Raw genomic sequence first — 18,872 nt, 5'->3', positions numbered from 1 at the left:
CATTTTATGCACAGTTACACTAGTGAAAAAAGAGTTACCTGGGTGTCAATTTGAAGATACCTTGATCTGGAAGCAAAAGAAAGTAAAGAAAAAGAAATGGTAGGTGCTCCTGAGGAAAGAGGGGAAGCAAAAGGCCTGTAGCTAGGACAGAAACTCAGGCCACTGGGGAGGAGTCAGAAGAAAAGGACAAGGGTAGGCTGGGATGCAGCAAAGATGTCTCTGTTCTTGGAACAGAATGGGAGCCCAGCGTTCTCCTCCCCGGCTTTACGTATGATTTTATATGAATGATTCCTGGTACTCCCCCCGCAAAATTATATGAAAATGGTATGACTTGAATGTCAACTCATCACGAGTCTAGAATGAGTACTTGTCATGTTTCTTAAATCCATGACATGAAAATCCTAAATATTTGATTGAAGATTTTACTTATTTTTCAGTAGTTTTAGAAATGAAACTATATTTATTATGGATATGTTGGATTAGCAGTCTCCATTTTTTTTTTTTTTTTTTTTTTTGAGACAGCATCTTTCTACGTAGTCCAGGCTGGCCTTGAACTTGCTTAGATAGCCCAGGTTGGCCTTGAACTCATGGTGATCCTCCTGCCTCAGCCTCCCAAGTGCTGGATTTACAGAAGCCATGCCTGGCTTCTATATTCTTTTGACCATACATTATGGTCAATAGCACATTACTGAACATGCATCTCAAATTTATTTATAAATAATATGCTCTATACCTTATCAAATATGCTGAAAATTTTAATAAGATTCAGAATTAATAAATATACAGATTTCAGCATCTTCTTTGCTGCCCTAAAAATATTTTGAAAATCACTGGGGGATCCTCTTTGGAGATCATGAGTCTAGATTATATTGGAAGTGCTTTCTGGCTTGCTATTTGAATAGATTTTTTTTTCAAACATAAAAAGTATTAAAATGTTGATATTATCAAAATTGAACCAGGTTACTATCATGTAATAAGGGGTACCCCTTGTCTGATTATGCTGGTGGAGGCCACTCTTGGTTACCATAACAGCTGGGTTAGTAATTACAAAATCAATCTAATGTAACAGGGGAGGCAGAAACTCCTCTGTATTCCTGCTGCTGTTTTTCACTATTTATATGTGGTGTTTCATCAACTTTAATTCACAGCATATTCTTCCAATACAACCAGTAATGATTTCAAGTAATAGTATAGTAGTACTGCACTGATTCTTTTTATTTCCCATATAAAGTTATATCCACAAGGCTGATACCAGAGTGGCCTTTCAGTAAGTGATTCCGATCATTCTCTGCCACTTTGAATGCATTTTATGATCATCTTGGAGAAGGGCCAGAAATTTACAACCAGCAGTTTACCCGGAAGGTTGGCCTGAGTCCATACATCAGCAAATCATTTGCTGCTCAGGGGTCAGCCATCTGCTCAAGTTTACACAGGCTCTTCCTCCCTCATGGCTACCAAGGCTGGACAAAAGCAACTGTCTTCTAATTTCTATGTGGATGACAGGCTCTCTGCATCTTTTCCCCAAGGTGAGCCCCTCACTCCAACCTACACAGGTGAGCTCTGAGCATCCCTAGTGCTCTGTTCCCAGGGGTTATGGTTCACGCCTGGCCACCAAGGTGCCTGATAATGTTCTCCCTAGATGACTGGTTCTCTTGTGCAGCTGCCGTCAATCTCTAAGGCTGCTCAAATCCAGACAGGCGAGACAAACTCACCATCCCTGGCATCTCATGGTGCTGGCTTATCCACGTGTAGTTACCTCTTCCTTTATCACAGGAAGCTTAAACCTGGCTGGTCAGGGAGTGGTCAGCCAACCAAAAGTTTAACACTGCTTATGCAAATTATCAAGGTGGCCAAGTGCGTAGGATTCTAAAATCGCTAACTCTTTATGAATCTTCATTTCCAATATGCATGCATATGTTTTTGGGAAGACTAAATCCACTATAGAAGTACATCAGTCATATTCTAACTCTTGCTTCCTTATTCTTAAACAGCTAATTATGACCTACATCCTGAATATTCAGGAATGTTTGAGACTTGCTCAAAGTTTGCTAGAGCTATGGCTAGTGACAGCAGAGCTTTTCGATACCAGACCCTTCAAGAGGATGCGACTGAATCTACTGAGTTTACCGCTTTGTCCCCAGTGCTTAGCGCACTTCCCATGCACTGCAGATAGCAAGAAAATATCCACTGACCAAATTACAGGATGCTCATATGCACAGTATCTCAGCAGTTCTAGAAGTCAGTGTGGGCTTCCCTTTGCAGTACCACTACACCTTCAGTACTGCCAAATTCCACATAATGGGTATTTTTAAACTTGAGCTAATCTTAAAAAGGCAGATGTTTGGGAAAATAATACAGATGAATGAAATAAAAGAGTTTTATATTGTGCAATAGACTATGAGAAACCCTATTTTATATATTTAAAATTATATTAGTGTATGCATCTGTGTAAAGTGTCTAAAAAGTTTTAAGTAGTGCTCTCCATCTGACCCATGAAGTTTACATAATTTAATTTGTCTAAATTGTACTCCTTGGCCAGATTCTTTTTTCTTTCTTAAAAATTTTGAAATCACTTATTATATCAACAATTTACTGTACCCAAGAAGTAAGTCTTTCTTCTATTCTGTGGTATGACTTTCATTTTTATTCTATATTTCATTTTTAATTAACAAATAATGATAGTATATATTTATGGAGTACAAAGCAATGTTTTGATATATGTATCCATTGTGCAATGATTAAATCAAGTCAACCAACATATCCATTACCTCAATTACTTCCCATTTGTTTATGGCAAGAACATTTAAAACCTACTCTTAGTAATTTTGCAATGTACAAAATATTAACTATAGTCACTGTGCTATGCAATAGGTCACTAGAACTCACTCCATCTCTAAAGTAAAAACTGACCAAGGTCTCCTACACTGCCCCAGCTTCCAGTAATTACTGCTCTGCTCTCTGTTGCTAGGAGGTGGGCTGCTTTAACTGTACCCTGTAGTTGTACTTATTGAGTGTACAAATCAAAAAGTCCTCCATCTTTAAACAAAATCCTGGAGAAGTCAGAAGCTGCCTTTTGTGAAGGTGAGTGAGAAAAGATGAAACATTTACAGGGCCCAATAGATCACCCGGTCTATTCTCATCTCCTGGGAGCATTCCCTCCACCTCAATCTGTGGTATCAAAATATCCTACAATATAATGGAGCCGTTTTCATTACTATATTCTTAATTAAAAAAAAAAAAAACAACCCAGAAACCAAAAAAACCTCTCTCACCCAACCACCTCAATAAATAAAATTAAAACACATTTTAAAAAGGAAGAGCTGTGGAATGCATAAGTGAGGATGTAAAACAGCTGACACCACTACTCCAGGAACAGCTGGTACAACTGGCCGTGGTGAGTGCAAGGGAAGGGCCTTCTTCTCACCTCCTGGTGGGTAGGGCCTGGGGTGCACCGTCACTGACACGTTGTCTGAGCTTCTCTGACCTGCAGTGTCCGTCACGGTCAGCTGCAAGGTGTACGTTCCCTCGTGCAGGTGGGCCAGCTTCAGGGTTCCTGGTTGAGGCACCTGACACACAAATGGAACAGCTCAGGTTTAGGAAGGAGATCTGAGCATGGAGTCTAGCAGCCCACAGGACTGTAAATCACTGTCACTGGAGCAGGGCCGTCACCTGCCTCTGCTCTGTCCGGGTCCAGGGCTGCTGAGTACTCCATCCCATACTATTTTGGCTCCAGTTCTGGTTTTATCCAAGCTGGCTGCATCCTTGACTGACAGTCCCTTCACTTGACCTTTGCAGCCAAAGTTCCAAACCTGTTCCTCCTCTCCACGCCCCACACTCAGTACTCAGTCCCTCCCACTCGTCTACCGTAGTGAGAAAACCAGGACCAAGATTACAGCTGCAGTACCACGTACCTCCTCCTGAGCAAAGCCCTGTACCCAGACCACCTCCCTCCTGACCCCTGTAGGGGAAGAACGGTCCCTCCTGCACTCTGGGCCACTCTCTCCCAGTTCTTGACTTTCCTTCTGTGACTTTTGGAATCCTGACCCATCAATCAATCTCTCTTTCAAATGGCGCTGCAATTACTACGCTCGTTTCTCTCACCCCCCACAACAAATAATATAAAACAAAAGCAACTAAAAATCTCCTTAAGCTCCAGGGTTCTCCCTGACCACAGTCTTGTTTCCTGCCCATCCTGACGAGGCTCCTGGGAGGGCCACTATGTGCCACTGGTGGCTTCCAGGTGCTCATTTCCCACGTCGTCTTTGCCCACCATGAGGCTGCTTGCCCACGTTGCCCTGAAACTGTGCTAGCAAGACACACAAATGGACCTGGCAAAAGCCAGTTGTCAAGATTAACAAATCTTTGGGCCTGGGGGTGTGGCTCAGTACTACAGCGCTTGCCTAGTACACTCGAAGCCCTGGGTTCAATCCCTAGCACCAAAAAAAAGAAAAAGAGAGAGAGAGAAAGAAATCCTTCTTTTAAATTAAAAATATTCTGCTGTAGTCATACATGCACACCCATGTTTATAGCAGTACAATTCATAATAGCTAAACTCTGGAAACAGCCTAGATGCCCATCAACAGATGAATGGACAAAGAAAATGCAGTATGTATATACACTGGAGTACTACTCAGCCATAAAGAATGAAATCAGGCCATTTGCAGGAAAATGGGTGGAACCTGAGACCATCATGCTAAGCAAAATAACTCCAACTGAGTTAAATATACTATGCTTTCTCTTATATGCGATAACCAGCTTCAGTGCTGTGCTGCTGGATTACCTTGAGGCATGACCACTGAGAGAATATCAAACAAGTGAGCAATAAAATGTGAAGAGTAAGAGGGAGGAAGAAAGAGAAGAGGAGAAGGAGGGAAGAGAGCAGAGAGAGGAGGGGAGGAAGGAGGGGGAAGGAAAGAGGCCAGGAGGGAGAGAGGAGGGATGGGGAGGGGGACAGAGAATGCCAGCAGCAGTAAGACACCTCCACAAGATCCTGGAGTGGGCAGCTGATCCCAGGAACAAGAACACCCCAGCTTTAAAGTGGCGGCAACCCTGAGGACCTCAGAGAAAATGAGCACTTCAGATGAGTAAGGCTGAAAGGAGATAAAAATTGGTTTGGATCTCTGAGCCGTGGTTACCCCTCCCTGCTTCTTTCGCAGCTCACTCCAATGTATCAGAAGTCCCACCGGCTCTCCCTAGAACTCGATGTGAAAGTGTCTCCGACACAGGGAGGTGGCAAAGCTGGGCGAACACAGGAGGAGTGAAGAGCCTGTGCAGACCAGGGCGCGTGGCCCAGAGACAGGGAGCGCTTGAGAAGAGGGCGGGGACGACACTCGGGAAAGCCGCGTCAAGGAGCGCCCTGGGCGGTGGGGACAGCCAGGGGGCAGGAGAACCAGGGTGTCCAACATCAGGTTTTAATTTAAGTGCTTTGCTATGGGAGGCTGAAAATGCCCTTCCTCTGCTCCCAACAAGCGCCGAACTCAGCCCATTTTGCAGCTTGCAGGAGCAGTCAGCTGGTTACCATTTGCAGGGAGAAACACAATTTGATGTGAGAGTCCCAATTTTCTTGCCAGGAATTTGGGGTGTGAAATCAGGCTGCTGAAGCTAAAGGTATCAGAGTGATGTCCTTTGAGGGTTGCTAATTACTGTTACAGAGAAACTCTCAAAATAGTAAAAGCATGACTTTTACACGATGTGAACGTGTGTGAAAGATTTTACTTAACCAATTAATTTAAGAGGGGAGAAATAAGAGATTTAACTGACTCGAAGGAGGACCTAGAAAACAGACACATATAGGAGTCATGAAAGCTGGAATCAAATTGTTAGTAGACACAAATGAGTTTGTTAATAAATACTGAAAATGTATGAATAGATTGGTTCGTATTTACAGATACTAAAATGTCATGTCCAAAATAATCTTTTCTCCAGGGTCAAAAATCAATCACATCTATATATAAAAATGTATTTGCATTTTTACAGTAGAGATCATTTATATTACTATCCGTTTTCTGCAACTTGTAAATGCTAACCCCAAAGGTCCTACTAATAAACCCCTAGCATTCCACTGAAAGCTGCTCAGAGCTGGGTGAGGTGGGGGGCACCTGTAATCCTGGCTACTCAGGAGGCGAAGGCAGGAGTATCGGAAGTTAGAATCCAGCCTGAGCAATCTAGAGATATCTTGCCTTAAAACAGAATTCAAAAAGGGCCAACAATGGAATTCAGCGATGGGATGCTTGCCTAGCACGTGTGGGGCCCTGGATTCAATCCCCAGTACTGCAAAAGAAAAAGGAAGGAAAAAAGGAAGGAAGGAAAGAAGGAAAGAAGGAAGGAAGGAAAGAAGGAAAAAAGATAGGTACCCATCCCGTAATTTTTGGCCCATCTCAAAGTCTTTCACAACTTTTCTTGACAATCTTAATTCACAAAATGGGGCTGAACTTACATGTGAGGTTGCTCTGAGGGTGACAGACAGGTTTTAAGGGGTCTAGAACTGACTGACGCTCAGCCACAGTACTGACTATGATGACGTCACATGAGGATAAGTGCTGACTTTTGAGGTCATTCATGAATGTACCCTACTTTAAGAGTCATGATTTGGTAGCACATGTCTCCCATAATGCTGGCTTTGTACTTGATGATAGCTTTTTACCTTAGCTCTATCTGCCATCACTGCTGTATACCTGGCTAGGGAGTCAGTTCAGTATCCCTCTTGACGGCACAGCAGTTTTGTCCTAAAAGGTTATGAAAAATACCTAATTTTGTCGTCCCTTTGTGAGTATCTCCAAATAATTAAATATGGAGCCATTAGCATTACTTTTACTCAGCACTCATGTATGCGTTCATTGCTCACAGAATAAAGCTTTCAGTAACAAGTATAAAGAGCTGGAGGATGACGGGAGCTCATTCACAGCTACCTGAACAAATATATCTGAGAAGCGCTCAGTAACAGCTACGTCTACCCCAAGGGGGCTCTCTAGTGCTGTGACTCCTGGCTTGTCCACCTTGCTGAATCAACCTCAAGCTTCAAAATTTCACTTAAGATTTATTAATCAATCTTTCAGCTGATGCAATGCACAGAAGGGTAATAAATGACAGATGACATTCAAAGTTCAAAATTATTTGTTGTAGGTAAAAGCCAAACAGCTGTAAAAAGAAGGTCTGTATGAAGGTTTAATCAAGTGCATATACGCAGGAGAAGGGAGACCACTTCCACGACGGCAGTCACAGAAAAGCTGAAGCAGGTTGTTGGCAATCCTGCCAAGAAGACTCAGCATCCATCTCTTGTGAGACGCAGCCTCTACAACAGTTCATGTAAATAAGGTTTCATTAATAGAAGTAGGGACAATGTCTGGATCCTAAGTGGTAACACTACGTCAGGAAGAACCACAGCATAAATACAGGATTTGATTTTTTAAAAAGTGTATATAATCCTAGCACTCAGGAGGCTGAGGCAGGAGGATCATTGCAAGTTTGAGACCAGCTGGGGCTATAAAGTGAGCTCAAGGCCAGCCTGAACTGCATAGTGAGACCCTGTCTCAAAAAGACAAAAAAAAAAAAAAAAATTGAAAAGTATAAACTAATCTAAAATATCCAGACCAGACTGGATGGTGTCTGTTCTAAAATTCAACTCAAGGTCTTCTGTGCAGAATACACAGGTGTTTTCAGTGTTTTTCCAAAGGAAAGACCTAGCAGTGGTGCACAGAAGTAGGAGGAGGTACAATCTGCTTGCCTAATAATTAGAGCTGATTACAGTGTCATAGGACACAATGTGTAACAGTGAGCTTTTGTGCACACAAAAGTCAGGCAGGGCGCAGACAGCTCACGGACGGCTTGCTGCAGAAGGGGCTCTTCTTTGGATGAGAGGCCGAGTAAGATGCTGGACAAGGGCTTAGCCCAGTTCAAAGACTATGTAACCACTGAGTAAATCGTCATACTTACATCAGGGCAGTGGACTGGAGGCTACTATTTTTCCTTTAGTTCCAATAGAGTATAAACTGGTGTTTTGCTACCTCACCTTCTTCTTCCAGCTGGAGTGGTTTCTGTTTTGTGTTTTTGAGACAGGGTCTCACTGTGTAGTCTGGGCTGGCCTTAAACTCACTATGTAGCTGAGGGTCACCTCAAACTCAAGGCGATCCTCCTGCCTCAGCCTCTGGAGTGCTGGGATTACAGGCATGTGCTACTACGTCTGGTTTAGAGTGGTTTAGATGAATATGCCTAAATTAGGAAATGCTCCTGTCTAGAAAGCGTCCTGACTCGACTCAGGACCTGATACCTATTATGTGTAGGGAGCCCCCGCACAAACAGCTCATTCCCACTGGCAGCAAGTCCAGCTGCACCCAGATGGGCCTGGCAGGGACACCTGAGTGGGAGCCTGCGCTGCCCTTGCCCTCCCCTCTCTGCACAGTGGTGGCAAGCAGGCCGAACCACTTACTGTCTGGATCATTTCACTGTGTGCTGTATCATCCTTTGTGTTATTCAAAATTTTCTACCTGAATCTTGAACTAAGTAAAATAAGAAATAAGACTTTTAAGTCATCTGAGTCACTGAAATAAAACATAGTGTTTTTCTTTAAATTTTTTTTTTTGTCAAGAAAAAACAGCAAAGCTTCAAAACAAATGACCAAGACCACTGTAACTCCACAGAAAACTCACTGTCCCATTTTGGGGACCATTTTGTACTTTCTCTGTTTTATGCCTCTTCTACTAGCTCAGAGGCATGTTAGGAATACAAGGGGACGGACACGACAAAGGCCACTGAAGGGCGACCTGAATTACCTTCATGCTCACTGATGGGTCACCTTGTAGCAATGTCCACTCATACTGGACGATGGCGTGGTCATCTGAGCTTTCGCGGCCGTCCAAAATCACTTCGTCTGTGGGCAGATGCAAAATCACATCCTGTCCAGCCTTGCTGAGTGGAGGCGCATCTTGGTCTATGAAAGAAAATAAATCGTCAAAATAAAGAAATGGCTCCCTTTTTTTTCCTAGTTTATGAATAACTACCTTATTTGCTGAACAGAGTTGAACCAGCAAAGAACTTCTAAGAGAATGAATATTCACTGGAATTTATCTTCCTATTGATTTTCATTATATTCTCTTCACATAATAACAACAACATATAATGAATACAGAACTTGGCTAGATACATGCAGAAGAGGAAGTGTGGAGCGTCAGCTACTAGCAGCAGCTCTGGAGAAAGTTCTGGGTGCAAGACCACGTGCTGGAGTCCCTTAGCATGTAAATTAAAAGAAGCGGCTTTAATTCCCGTAATGAATTTTTCACTATATGAATGACTGAAATTCAAAGTTCTATTAAATGACTTTTAACAAAGATTCTGAAACTAACCTCAGTAAGACAAAATTTACTTTTCACACAGATTTCATTTTTTCTTATCAAGTTTTCAAAATAAGAGCGATGTAGAGTGCTCCATGGAGGGGAAATACATTACATTTGCGAAGTTAGGGTAACCTTGGATCCATACTAAAGAAAGCCACACAGAAATTTTCTGGAATCTAATTTTTCACCTAGGAAAATAGAGGAGGTGTAGAGAACCTACTAACTACTTTTTATAACAGAGTCAGCACAGTGAGTTTCTGTTGAGATACCCTAAAAGAACAAAGCACATATGTATAATCTGCCAAAACAAAAGAAATGTACACATCAGGAAAAGAGGCTTGTATAAATATATTTTTTTAAATCACGTTTTTTTGTTTTTTGGTGGTACTACAGATTGAACTCAGGGCCTTGTGCATGCTAGGCAAATGCTCTACCATTAAGCTATACCCACTTGTACAAAATTTTTTTGGTTTTTGAGACAGGGTCTCACTATGAAGTTCAGCCTGGCCTTAAACTCACATTGTAGCCCAGGCTGGCCTTGAATTCACGATTCTCCTGTTTCTGCCTCCTGAGTGCTGGAATTACAGGTGTACACCACCATGCCTGGCCATCACTTGCTTTATTTATTTATTTATTTATTTATTTATTTAGTCTTTTTGAGACAGGGTCTTGCTATGCAGTTCAGGCTGGCCTTGAGCTCAGTTTGTAGCCCAGCTGGTCTTGAACTCACAACGATCCTCTTACCTCCCATGTGCTGGGATTAAAGGTGTGCACCATCATGCCTGGCATTTTATTTATTTTATATAAATATTTTAATAGTAAATTTATTGAGACATTATAAGACAAAGTTACCTTTGCTCTGTACAACAACCATAGGTGCTCAAAGTGATGGCTGTTAGCTTCCTGGCATTTAGTAGTAGGGTGAACTGAAGAAGCGTGTATACAGTTTTTGGAGGGGACTCTACATTTGCCTTTGATCTAGAATAAGGCTAAATAATTTAACGCTATAGGGAATAAGCAGTTGCTTATTATACGTAATTGCTTCCAGAAGATAACACCCCCCCCTTTTTTTACAGCATAGTTTGGATGCTTAATGTCCTCTTTTGTTCATGTGACAAAAGCTTGGTCTTTGGGGTGGCACTCCTGGGAGGTGGTGGAACTGTCACAGGGTGCGGCCATTAGGAGGACATGGGAGGCCCGCCCTCGAGCGAGAATGTGACCCCCTGGCAGGCCCTCCTTTCCTTTTCCTTCTCATCTCGTGATGTAAGTGGTTTGACCACAAGTTTCTTCCATGGCATGCCACCCCAGACAATGGTCCGAAGCAATGGGGCTACCTGACCTTGGACTGGGTCCTCCAGAATTAGGAGCCCAAAGAAACCTTCCTCTCTGTAAGGTATTTTGTTAGAAATAGCAGGAAAGCCGGCCAATACAATCAGTAAGTCTGACTGAAATAAGCCAAGTTAACAACCCCTTGCCTAACAGGAAACTCACTGCCTTCCACTGCTGAGCAAAGACTGAGAGCTGAGGTGTATATTCTGCTTCTCCCACTCTAAGAGAAATATGACACCTGTGTTACAAGAGACCTGTTCTAGAATGCTGACCTTTCCTTTAGTTCTGAAATGTTGAGAGTTGCCACAGCTTGCCACTTTATACTTCAGAGAAATATCTTATGATTCAGCAGTTATACTTCATAGTTGGCAGCTTTGCATTAACATTTATCTTAAAATACTATATATTTTTTTGTGGTATTGGGGATTGAAACTAGGGCCTTTGCACTGAGCCTTATCCCAGTCCTATTTATTTTTATTTTGAGACAGGCTCTTGCTAAGTTGCCCAGGCTGGCCTTTAACTTTGAAGTCTCCTGCCTCAGTCTCTTGAGTAGCTGGGATGATAGGTGTGTGCCACCATGCCCAGTTACAATACTGTTTGTAAGTAGACGCACTAAAATACAGTATAAAAACAATATACACTAAAAATTTTTAAAAACCCTCAAAAAGTATACTTCAAAAATTTAACATGAAAGGATTGGATAAGGGCTGAAATATCCCACATATTATGAAACTAATTAATCCTACCGCCCCTGAAAAAAAGAAAACCTTGTCATTTATTTTTATTTAGATGAGCTTTAAGAAACGACTTATGAACCTAGTGAAATCCTCATATCCTCTACACTGACCTCCGAGGTACTTGAAGTAACAGAGATAATGCTTCCTCTTCAGTTCAAGTCCAGGTCAATTACACTGTCAAATGTATTTACAATAAGCCAGAGCTTCTATATCCTTGAAATAAACACATGACAGCAGGAAGAGGATGAGGCAACCACTTAGCAACGGCTGACTTGTTAAAGAACAAGATAAATGTAATTCTGAATTTTCATCAGTGAAATGTAATAAACCTATGTTAAGTACTATGGAAACACTGATTTCTTTAGAAAACTAAACACCATTGGTAAGACCCACAGAGGTAAAAGAAGACTTGCACCAGTTTAGATCGAACGCATCAAGGTGGGGTTTTATCCAAAGAACGATACTGTTAGCTGTCATGTTTGTTAACACCCTGCAGGGAACAGAGCCTGCGTGAGCAGGAAGACGTTCTGGATCTGTGCTGTGCGGGCACAAATAATAGAAACCACGCTGAAACTAGAGAGGGCAGAAGTGAGGGCCAGCCTGAGGGACAAGGCTCAGATGTAGGGGTAAAAACCATCATGTTGTTTTAATTGCAACACTTTAGAAAAAACTTACCCACAACCTCAATATGATCCTATTTCTGGTATATATTGTTTAACTCTTTTTCCATATAATGTTAATGGCCATATGTGATTATATTAATTTTAACTGCTGCCACTTACTGGGTAATTTCTTTCATTTCAGGTACCATGCTAAATGCTTTATAGGCACAACTTTAACTTTCACTAAAAGTCTCTGAGGTGATTATGGTCTGTATACTACTGATGAGGAACCTAGGCCCAGAAGGCTAAATTAGTGATCTAAGACCCCCCCCCACACACACACACGCACAATCAATTTATTGGCTGATATATCAGCCCAGACAGTTTTAACTCAAATGTCTTTCCACAGTACTTGGAGGTACCCGAAGTATATTCTACTTGCTACAGATAGAATTTTATCTTCACAGTTGAACCTATTAACATGATATATTCTGTTAATATTTATTCATACATTCTAGCACTGCCCATATAGTTACATAAATTTCACAATTGCCTTTTTAATTTCCTAGTCCCCACTACCGGACATTTATCTTGTTGCCAACTTTTTCTCCACCATTATAAATAATGCCATAATAAATACTTTTGCTTATAGTTCTTATCTAGCACAGATCATTTTCCTGAAAAATACTGCAGAAGGATAAATATTTTAATGGTCTCTGCTATCTATTTCCAAATTGATTTCTGAGAGGGCAGTGCCAGGTTACACTATCAGGGACAATGTAAGGGTACATAGTTTCCACGTGTACCAAGTTGAGTGAACTTATTTTTGCCAATCTAATAGGCACAGGCTGACATTATTTACATTCCTTCTTTTTTTTTTTTACAGTTTAGGTAAATCACTAGCTAATGTATTGGGATAATTTTGTTCTTTTTTACAATCAAAAAGCCTTATATGGCCAGACAGTGATGGAGGGGGGATGACAAATGTACATTTCAGACTTCTGTCATCAATGAAAAACATAAGGCATTTCTGTAGACTTAAAACTGTCATGAGTGCATTTAGATTTTGGAGAAAGAATCAAAATATAAAATGCCTCTACAATAATACAATGTGAATAGAAATTGGCCACGTTCTAAGGTCATTTTAGTAAACTACCATTGTTTAAATACAGGAAAAGTAATTTCTTGGACTGAATTAGTAGAACCTTAAAAAAGACTGTCTTAGAGAACACTGAGGACGGTGCTTTTTCAGACACATCCTGATATTCAAAGTCAGTGTTATAACAGAACTACGGATTAACCTTTCAATCACATCTTTCTTAGAAAGCTGTCAGGCCTCCATTTCTTTGGGAAATATCTTCACCAGGGTGTTGTTCAACTCCACAGGGTAAGCTTTCTTCGTTTTTAAGAACTTCATACATATTACAAAGATTGCCATTCACTGCTTTTTCATCTTTTTGAAAATACATGGGCAGACTTGCTAGATGAAAGCTGACATCTTTAAAGGCATGCAAGAATATCCCCACAATGACTGGGAAGAAGCCACTCAGAGTTTCAGTGACATCATCCATCGGCATATCCTGCCACTCCTTAAAGAGAACAGCTGAGCAGGTAAAACTGAGGGTGTGAAGAACACGCAGTAGATGGGGTTACAATGGACGTGTTGAATACGTCCAGCACCCAATTCAGGTAGTTGATCTGAGTACTCACGCAGGCCACCAGGCTCAGCAGCAGGATCCAGGCCAGCAGGGACTGCAGCACAAGCCCGCCCGCCAACAGCTCCTTGATGGCCACGCCCAGTCCACGCAGAGACGGAGAACGCACCAATCACAGAGCAGATCGTAATGTACACCAGGGGGTTGGTCTGCCCGAGGGGAGGCCCACCAGGCAGATTAGTATCAAGGTCACGATGACCCCAAGTGTCACAAACACCACAAAGCCTGGATGACCTAACTTGTGCAACGTTTCATTCAAGGTCTCTGTCTCCTCCTCTTCTGGAGCATAGATGACCATCAGGGTGGATCCTACAATCCTTAGCAAGTGCTCACTTTCCCCATGAAGACTCTTTCATTTAGAAAGTATGAAGAAAGAATGGCACTTGCAAAGATGCTGACAGCTCCCGGTGGGGTCGCCGGCATCGCTGGGGCAAAGGTAGGCAGTGAAGTTGGCTACCTCACCAGCTCCACTGTCAGCAGACAAGCCCACCACAACCGCTCTTCAAGACGTGCATGGCCACCCTGACCTGCTGGCACGGAGCCTTTCCTGGTCGCAGGACTTTCTCAAAATGAAACTCCTTCCAATGAAAATGCTGGATGCCACAGCCAATCCCAAACCAATGTACAAGTCCTATTTTCCACGCCTTGTGCTCATTTTATTTGTTAAGAAAGAAGTTCCTGCGAATCACACTGATGATCACAGAACACAGACGCTGCTGGTAACTGTACAGGTTGATGCAGTCTTCAAATCTTAATTTTGAAGCCAGGCATGCTGCCGCATGCCTGCAATCCCAGCACTCAGGAAGCTGAGGCAAGAGGACTGTTGTGAGTTTGAAACCAGCCTGGGCTACAAAGTAAGCTGAAGGCCAGACTGAATTGCATAGCGAGATCCTATCTCAAAAAGGCAGAAAAAAAAAAAAAAAGTAATGGAATCAAATCTTAGTTTTGAGGAAATGATGTCCTTCTTTCCTAAGCTCTGCGGTGCAGTGGAGCCCTTTTTTATATCCTATCCTGTGTACTGTAAACTTAGATCACCCTCTGTTCTCCCTGTGTTTCTACAAACATGGTAAATGTCTTCTCCAGCTGAGCACAGCCAATTGGCCTGTGAGCTGACCTCCTTCCCCTGCGTCTGCCCAAATGGGGGAGCAGGCGCCAAGCGGGGGGGAACAGCTGTCAAGCAGGGGAGCTGCTGCACACACAGGAACCCTTCCCAGAAGGAAGAGCCAGGGCTCACCACCACAGGCCACCCCAGCGCCGAGACTCACCTGCACTCCTGGGGCCACCAACTTCTTTGCTGTCCAGCGAGAAGTGCCAACATCTGCGACTACTGACAGACGCAGAGCCCCTCTGAAAGGAGCCTACCCAGATGACCTCCTGCCGGCCACGCCCGGGACCGGTAGGACCCGTTATTTAGATTTCTTTCATTACTTCTATATTGAACATTGTTTCATGTTTATCAACCACATTTTCACTTTGGGAACTATTTACTCATGCGCCTTGGCCATTTGTTTTTGGTTTTGACTCATAATTATTTCATATTTTACCACAGTGTTCTTTGCAATTTCTTTTGTTTCTTGACTGGAAGTTTATATATACATAAAGCATGCCACCCTTGATCCTTGTCACAACTTGTGCTGTTCATTTTATATATATATACATATATATATATTACATTCTCTTACACTATGTAAGAGTAGGTTTATCTTCCAGTTTTCCTATCTTTGGAATAAACTGGGGCTTAAGTTTTAAAAAACTGAATTATTTAATCTACCTGGAATTTGTGTGTGGTCAAAACTGTAGGTCTAAAAGTACTCCCCTCAACACTGCTAACCAGTTAATGCTAATATTGCTTATTAAATTGTTTGTGACATAATGGGGAGAAGATGAAAATGTGAGACAGTAAAGAGGATACTGGCCAGGCAGCTGGGGAGGGATTAGCCTCTACCTGACCTCAAAGGTTGCATCCTACCTTCACATTTGGAGCAGATGAGAGAAGGCTGGAGGTGGCAGCGGGTGGTCTGAGGGGACAGAACTCTGGCTAAAGGCTTTGATTTTTCTGTAACACTGGGCGGGGCGACTGACTCCCCAAATTCTCCCCAGATACCCTGGATTTTACGCTATTCATGGAAATAGCACCAAAGTTCTGGTCCCTGAGCCATGGGAGGTTAAATTCACAGCTGCTCCAGGATCCTAAGTGCCCTGCAGTTAGATCCCCACCTCAACTTCTTCCCAATGTGTCTCACTTTCATCACAAATCCAGTCCTCTAGCATCTCCCAGCAGCTGCTTGACCCAAGCAGGGTCCTGCAACAACCCCGTGGACATGTTTGCTGCCCTCACAAGGCAGGTCCACCTCGATCCTCACAACAACTTGTGCTGGGAGGCAGACAGGCACTCATTACAAGGGCATCAGCAAGGACTCTGTCAGGGGAGGAGACAAGTCTGACACCCAGGGTTGAGGACTCTAAGCACCCTGCTCTGCTCCCTGTATGCTGCAGCAGGCAGGTTCAATCATCCACTCAGCATCTCCCCAGCACCCTCTCCAGCCACCTGCCCGTGCCAACCCAGGGGCTGCAGTCTGACAGGAGAAAGCGCGAGAGCGGCTCCATGACAGCTCCACAACCCACTTGCTGTGTGACCCTCAGGCAAGTGGCTTTCTCTCTATGAGCCTTCCTGTATCTCTGGGCTGCTGTGAGCACGGATGAGTTCGCGTATAGAAAGCACTTAAAACAGCTCCTCACACCCAACTTAATAAATGTGGGCAACGAACAGGCTGATGGGTTCAGCCTTACCTCTGTGCCAGTGCACCCTGCCCAACCTTGTCCTAGTTCTCTGTGATCCTTTATTTGGACCTGGTAACATCTGGACCTAAAAAACCTTTCTCACTTTTACTGAGCTTTCAACTCCACCTGCTCACAAGATTCAAGACAAAAAGAACTCAAGAAGGTAAAACTTAGTCTCAGAAGAGTGGAGGACTCTGACAGGTTAAACAACTGGGCAAGAGAAACTCAGAACGTGGGGAATAAATATCCTTTACTCTCTGTGCAGAGTAAGTCGTAGAAGCCTCTTCAAGGGGCTGCCCCTTCAGCACTTCCATGTTGCTGGGGGCGCTTTAAGAAGCCAGAGCTGTTCTTCCACAGAGGAAGACCACGCCAGCAGCTGCCTGCTCTTATGTCAAGACATGCATAAAGCATACTTCCCAAGACAAACTGTCCCTACAGAAGGGAAGGAAAAGATGCGACTGGAAAACTTCCAGCAACCTAAACTTGTGGCTGTTGTTATTTCCCTCTTGGTTTACAGGAAAGCTCCCTTCAGCAGTTAGCTTCTTCCACATGAGTAGGGAGAACAAGGGAAAGGAGACTTGATTCTTTGCTCCTGGGTTTCTTTGGTTCCTGTTTGGGCAGAGAGGAAGGATAATACTGTAATCATGGTGCAGGGCTCAGGGTGGCTGGGTGGGGCTGGGGGCTCCACATTCAAGGATGGAGCCCAGGATATAGCTCAGTGGCACAAGTGCCTGCCTGGCAAGCGCAAGGTCCTGAGTTCGATTTCCGGTACCAGAAACCAAAACCAAAACCAAAACCAAAAACAAACCCCAAAAAACAAGTGCAAGGCTGTTTGCTCCAGCTTCAATGACCCACGGGTCTTTCCCAATGTCTGGTCCAAAGCTGTTGCAGGGTGGCCTTTTACTGTCTGAGCTCCACTCAGGTGGTGGTAGGAGAGGGAGGCAGGGCGGCATGCAGACAGATTTCCTGACCCTTCTGGGTGGATCCTCAAAGAGAATCCAGATACCAGAAGCTGCTGAAGCCGTCCTGCTCCCTGATCTTTGTAATGATGTCATTCATGTCACTGTAAATCAAGCGTCCTTGTATGATGAGAAACAGAGCTTGACCACACGGGGGCTCAGTTAAGGGTCTCATTCTCTCAGCAACATTAATTTCTAACTGTTAGGACTTTTTTTAAGAGAATTTTTAAAAAAAGCAATAAAAAGATATAGAATTTGAAAATAAGATGATAGGAAATTCACAGTGGTTGTTATATTGCATTGTTATCCTCAAAGTAGTTGCTCAGATTACCAGATACAGGCATGCAGATTAATCAAACAATTAATCATTAACTGTTCCTTTCAATATAGTACCGTATCTTAGCTGTCTTGTGTATATATATATATATTTTTTTTTTTTTCCCCCCTTCTTTCTTTTCTCCTTTCCCCCATCCCAGGTGTTCTTTCGTGTTGAGCAGCTTCTTTCCCTTTCACAGTATCTACTGTACCTTTTGGGTTTTATTTACTCTTTCAGTTTCTTACACTAGAGAGACTGTTAGAATTATTTGTGCCTCCTCTCGCCTGACTCACAGTACTTGCAGAGGGTAAAATACAATTGCCACTATTTTTATCTCTTCTAAAAAGACACATGCCTCAAACCATTTTTATTTTAACCCCAAATCAAGTTCATTCTGTTCACTCTTTCCCAGATTGAAGGAGTACTTTTCCTTTCTGCCTGATGAAGCCAAATCATAGAGGCAGAATCATGAACTGTCAAGTCTCTTGCCATGACAAGAGACAGAAGTGGGTGTTAGGAACAATTTCACATCTAATTAGATTCCGCTCTTGCAATTACCCAACAAAAACCATGCATTATAAAACTGAGACTAATTTTTTTTCGCTGAGCTTTTCTCTTCCTCATAAAATCCATTTTCTGTCAATCTCTCAGGTCACTCCCCCACCCCTAGAAAAATTCCAGCCGCAGCCCCACCGGTCCACTCCTGCCGAACTACTGGGGCTTTCAGGCATCATTCTTAAGCCACTTTCCTGGTCACCTGCAGCTCATATAACTTGGGGCGAGCGGGGGAGCCCAGCGGTCCTGTCCAGCGGGTCCCCACCCGACAGGTGCAAGGACAGGGGACCCCCTCGGGCTGGACAGGGAGATTCTTACGGACTGGAGAGGGATGGCCCGCGGGCTGGATAGGGACCCTCGCGGGCCGGCGCGAGCGCGCTTACCCAGCTCTGCGTAGGCCCCCGCGGTGGCAGGGACCGGGGCGCCGGGTCCCAGGCCGCCCTGTGCGCCGTCCGGCGTGCGGCGGAGGCGGTAGCTGCGGTAACCGCGATGCGGCGCGAACTTGCAGACGCTGCGGCCGCGCGCCGTGCAGTTGAAGAGGAAGCAGCC

At 43.5% G+C, this 18,872-nt stretch overlaps 1 protein-coding gene and 1 pseudogene across 1 annotated transcript in view; both read right to left on the bottom strand.

The window, feature by feature from the left end:
* Positions 1 to 18,872, bottom strand: part of Lrp11 (low density lipoprotein receptor-related protein 11) — a gene marked incomplete at its 5' end in the record, with an annotated part of 48,978 nt that extends 30,106 nt beyond the window's left edge. Inside the window, 3 exon segments of the mRNA XM_013517316.1 lie at positions 3,425 to 3,566; positions 8,769 to 8,926; positions 18,707 to 18,872. Coding sequence (XP_013372770.1) covers positions 3,425 to 3,566; positions 8,769 to 8,926; positions 18,707 to 18,872 — 466 coding nt within the window.
* On the bottom strand, positions 13,317 to 14,367 carry LOC102007279 (annotated as a pseudogene).

This window comes from Chinchilla lanigera, unplaced genomic scaffold (assembly GCF_000276665.1).
Source record: "Chinchilla lanigera isolate Chin_1 unplaced genomic scaffold, ChiLan1.0 scaffold00038, whole genome shotgun sequence".
NCBI lineage: Eukaryota > Metazoa > Chordata > Mammalia > Rodentia > Chinchillidae > Chinchilla > Chinchilla lanigera.
This window is presented reverse-complemented; position numbering and strand designations above follow the sequence as displayed.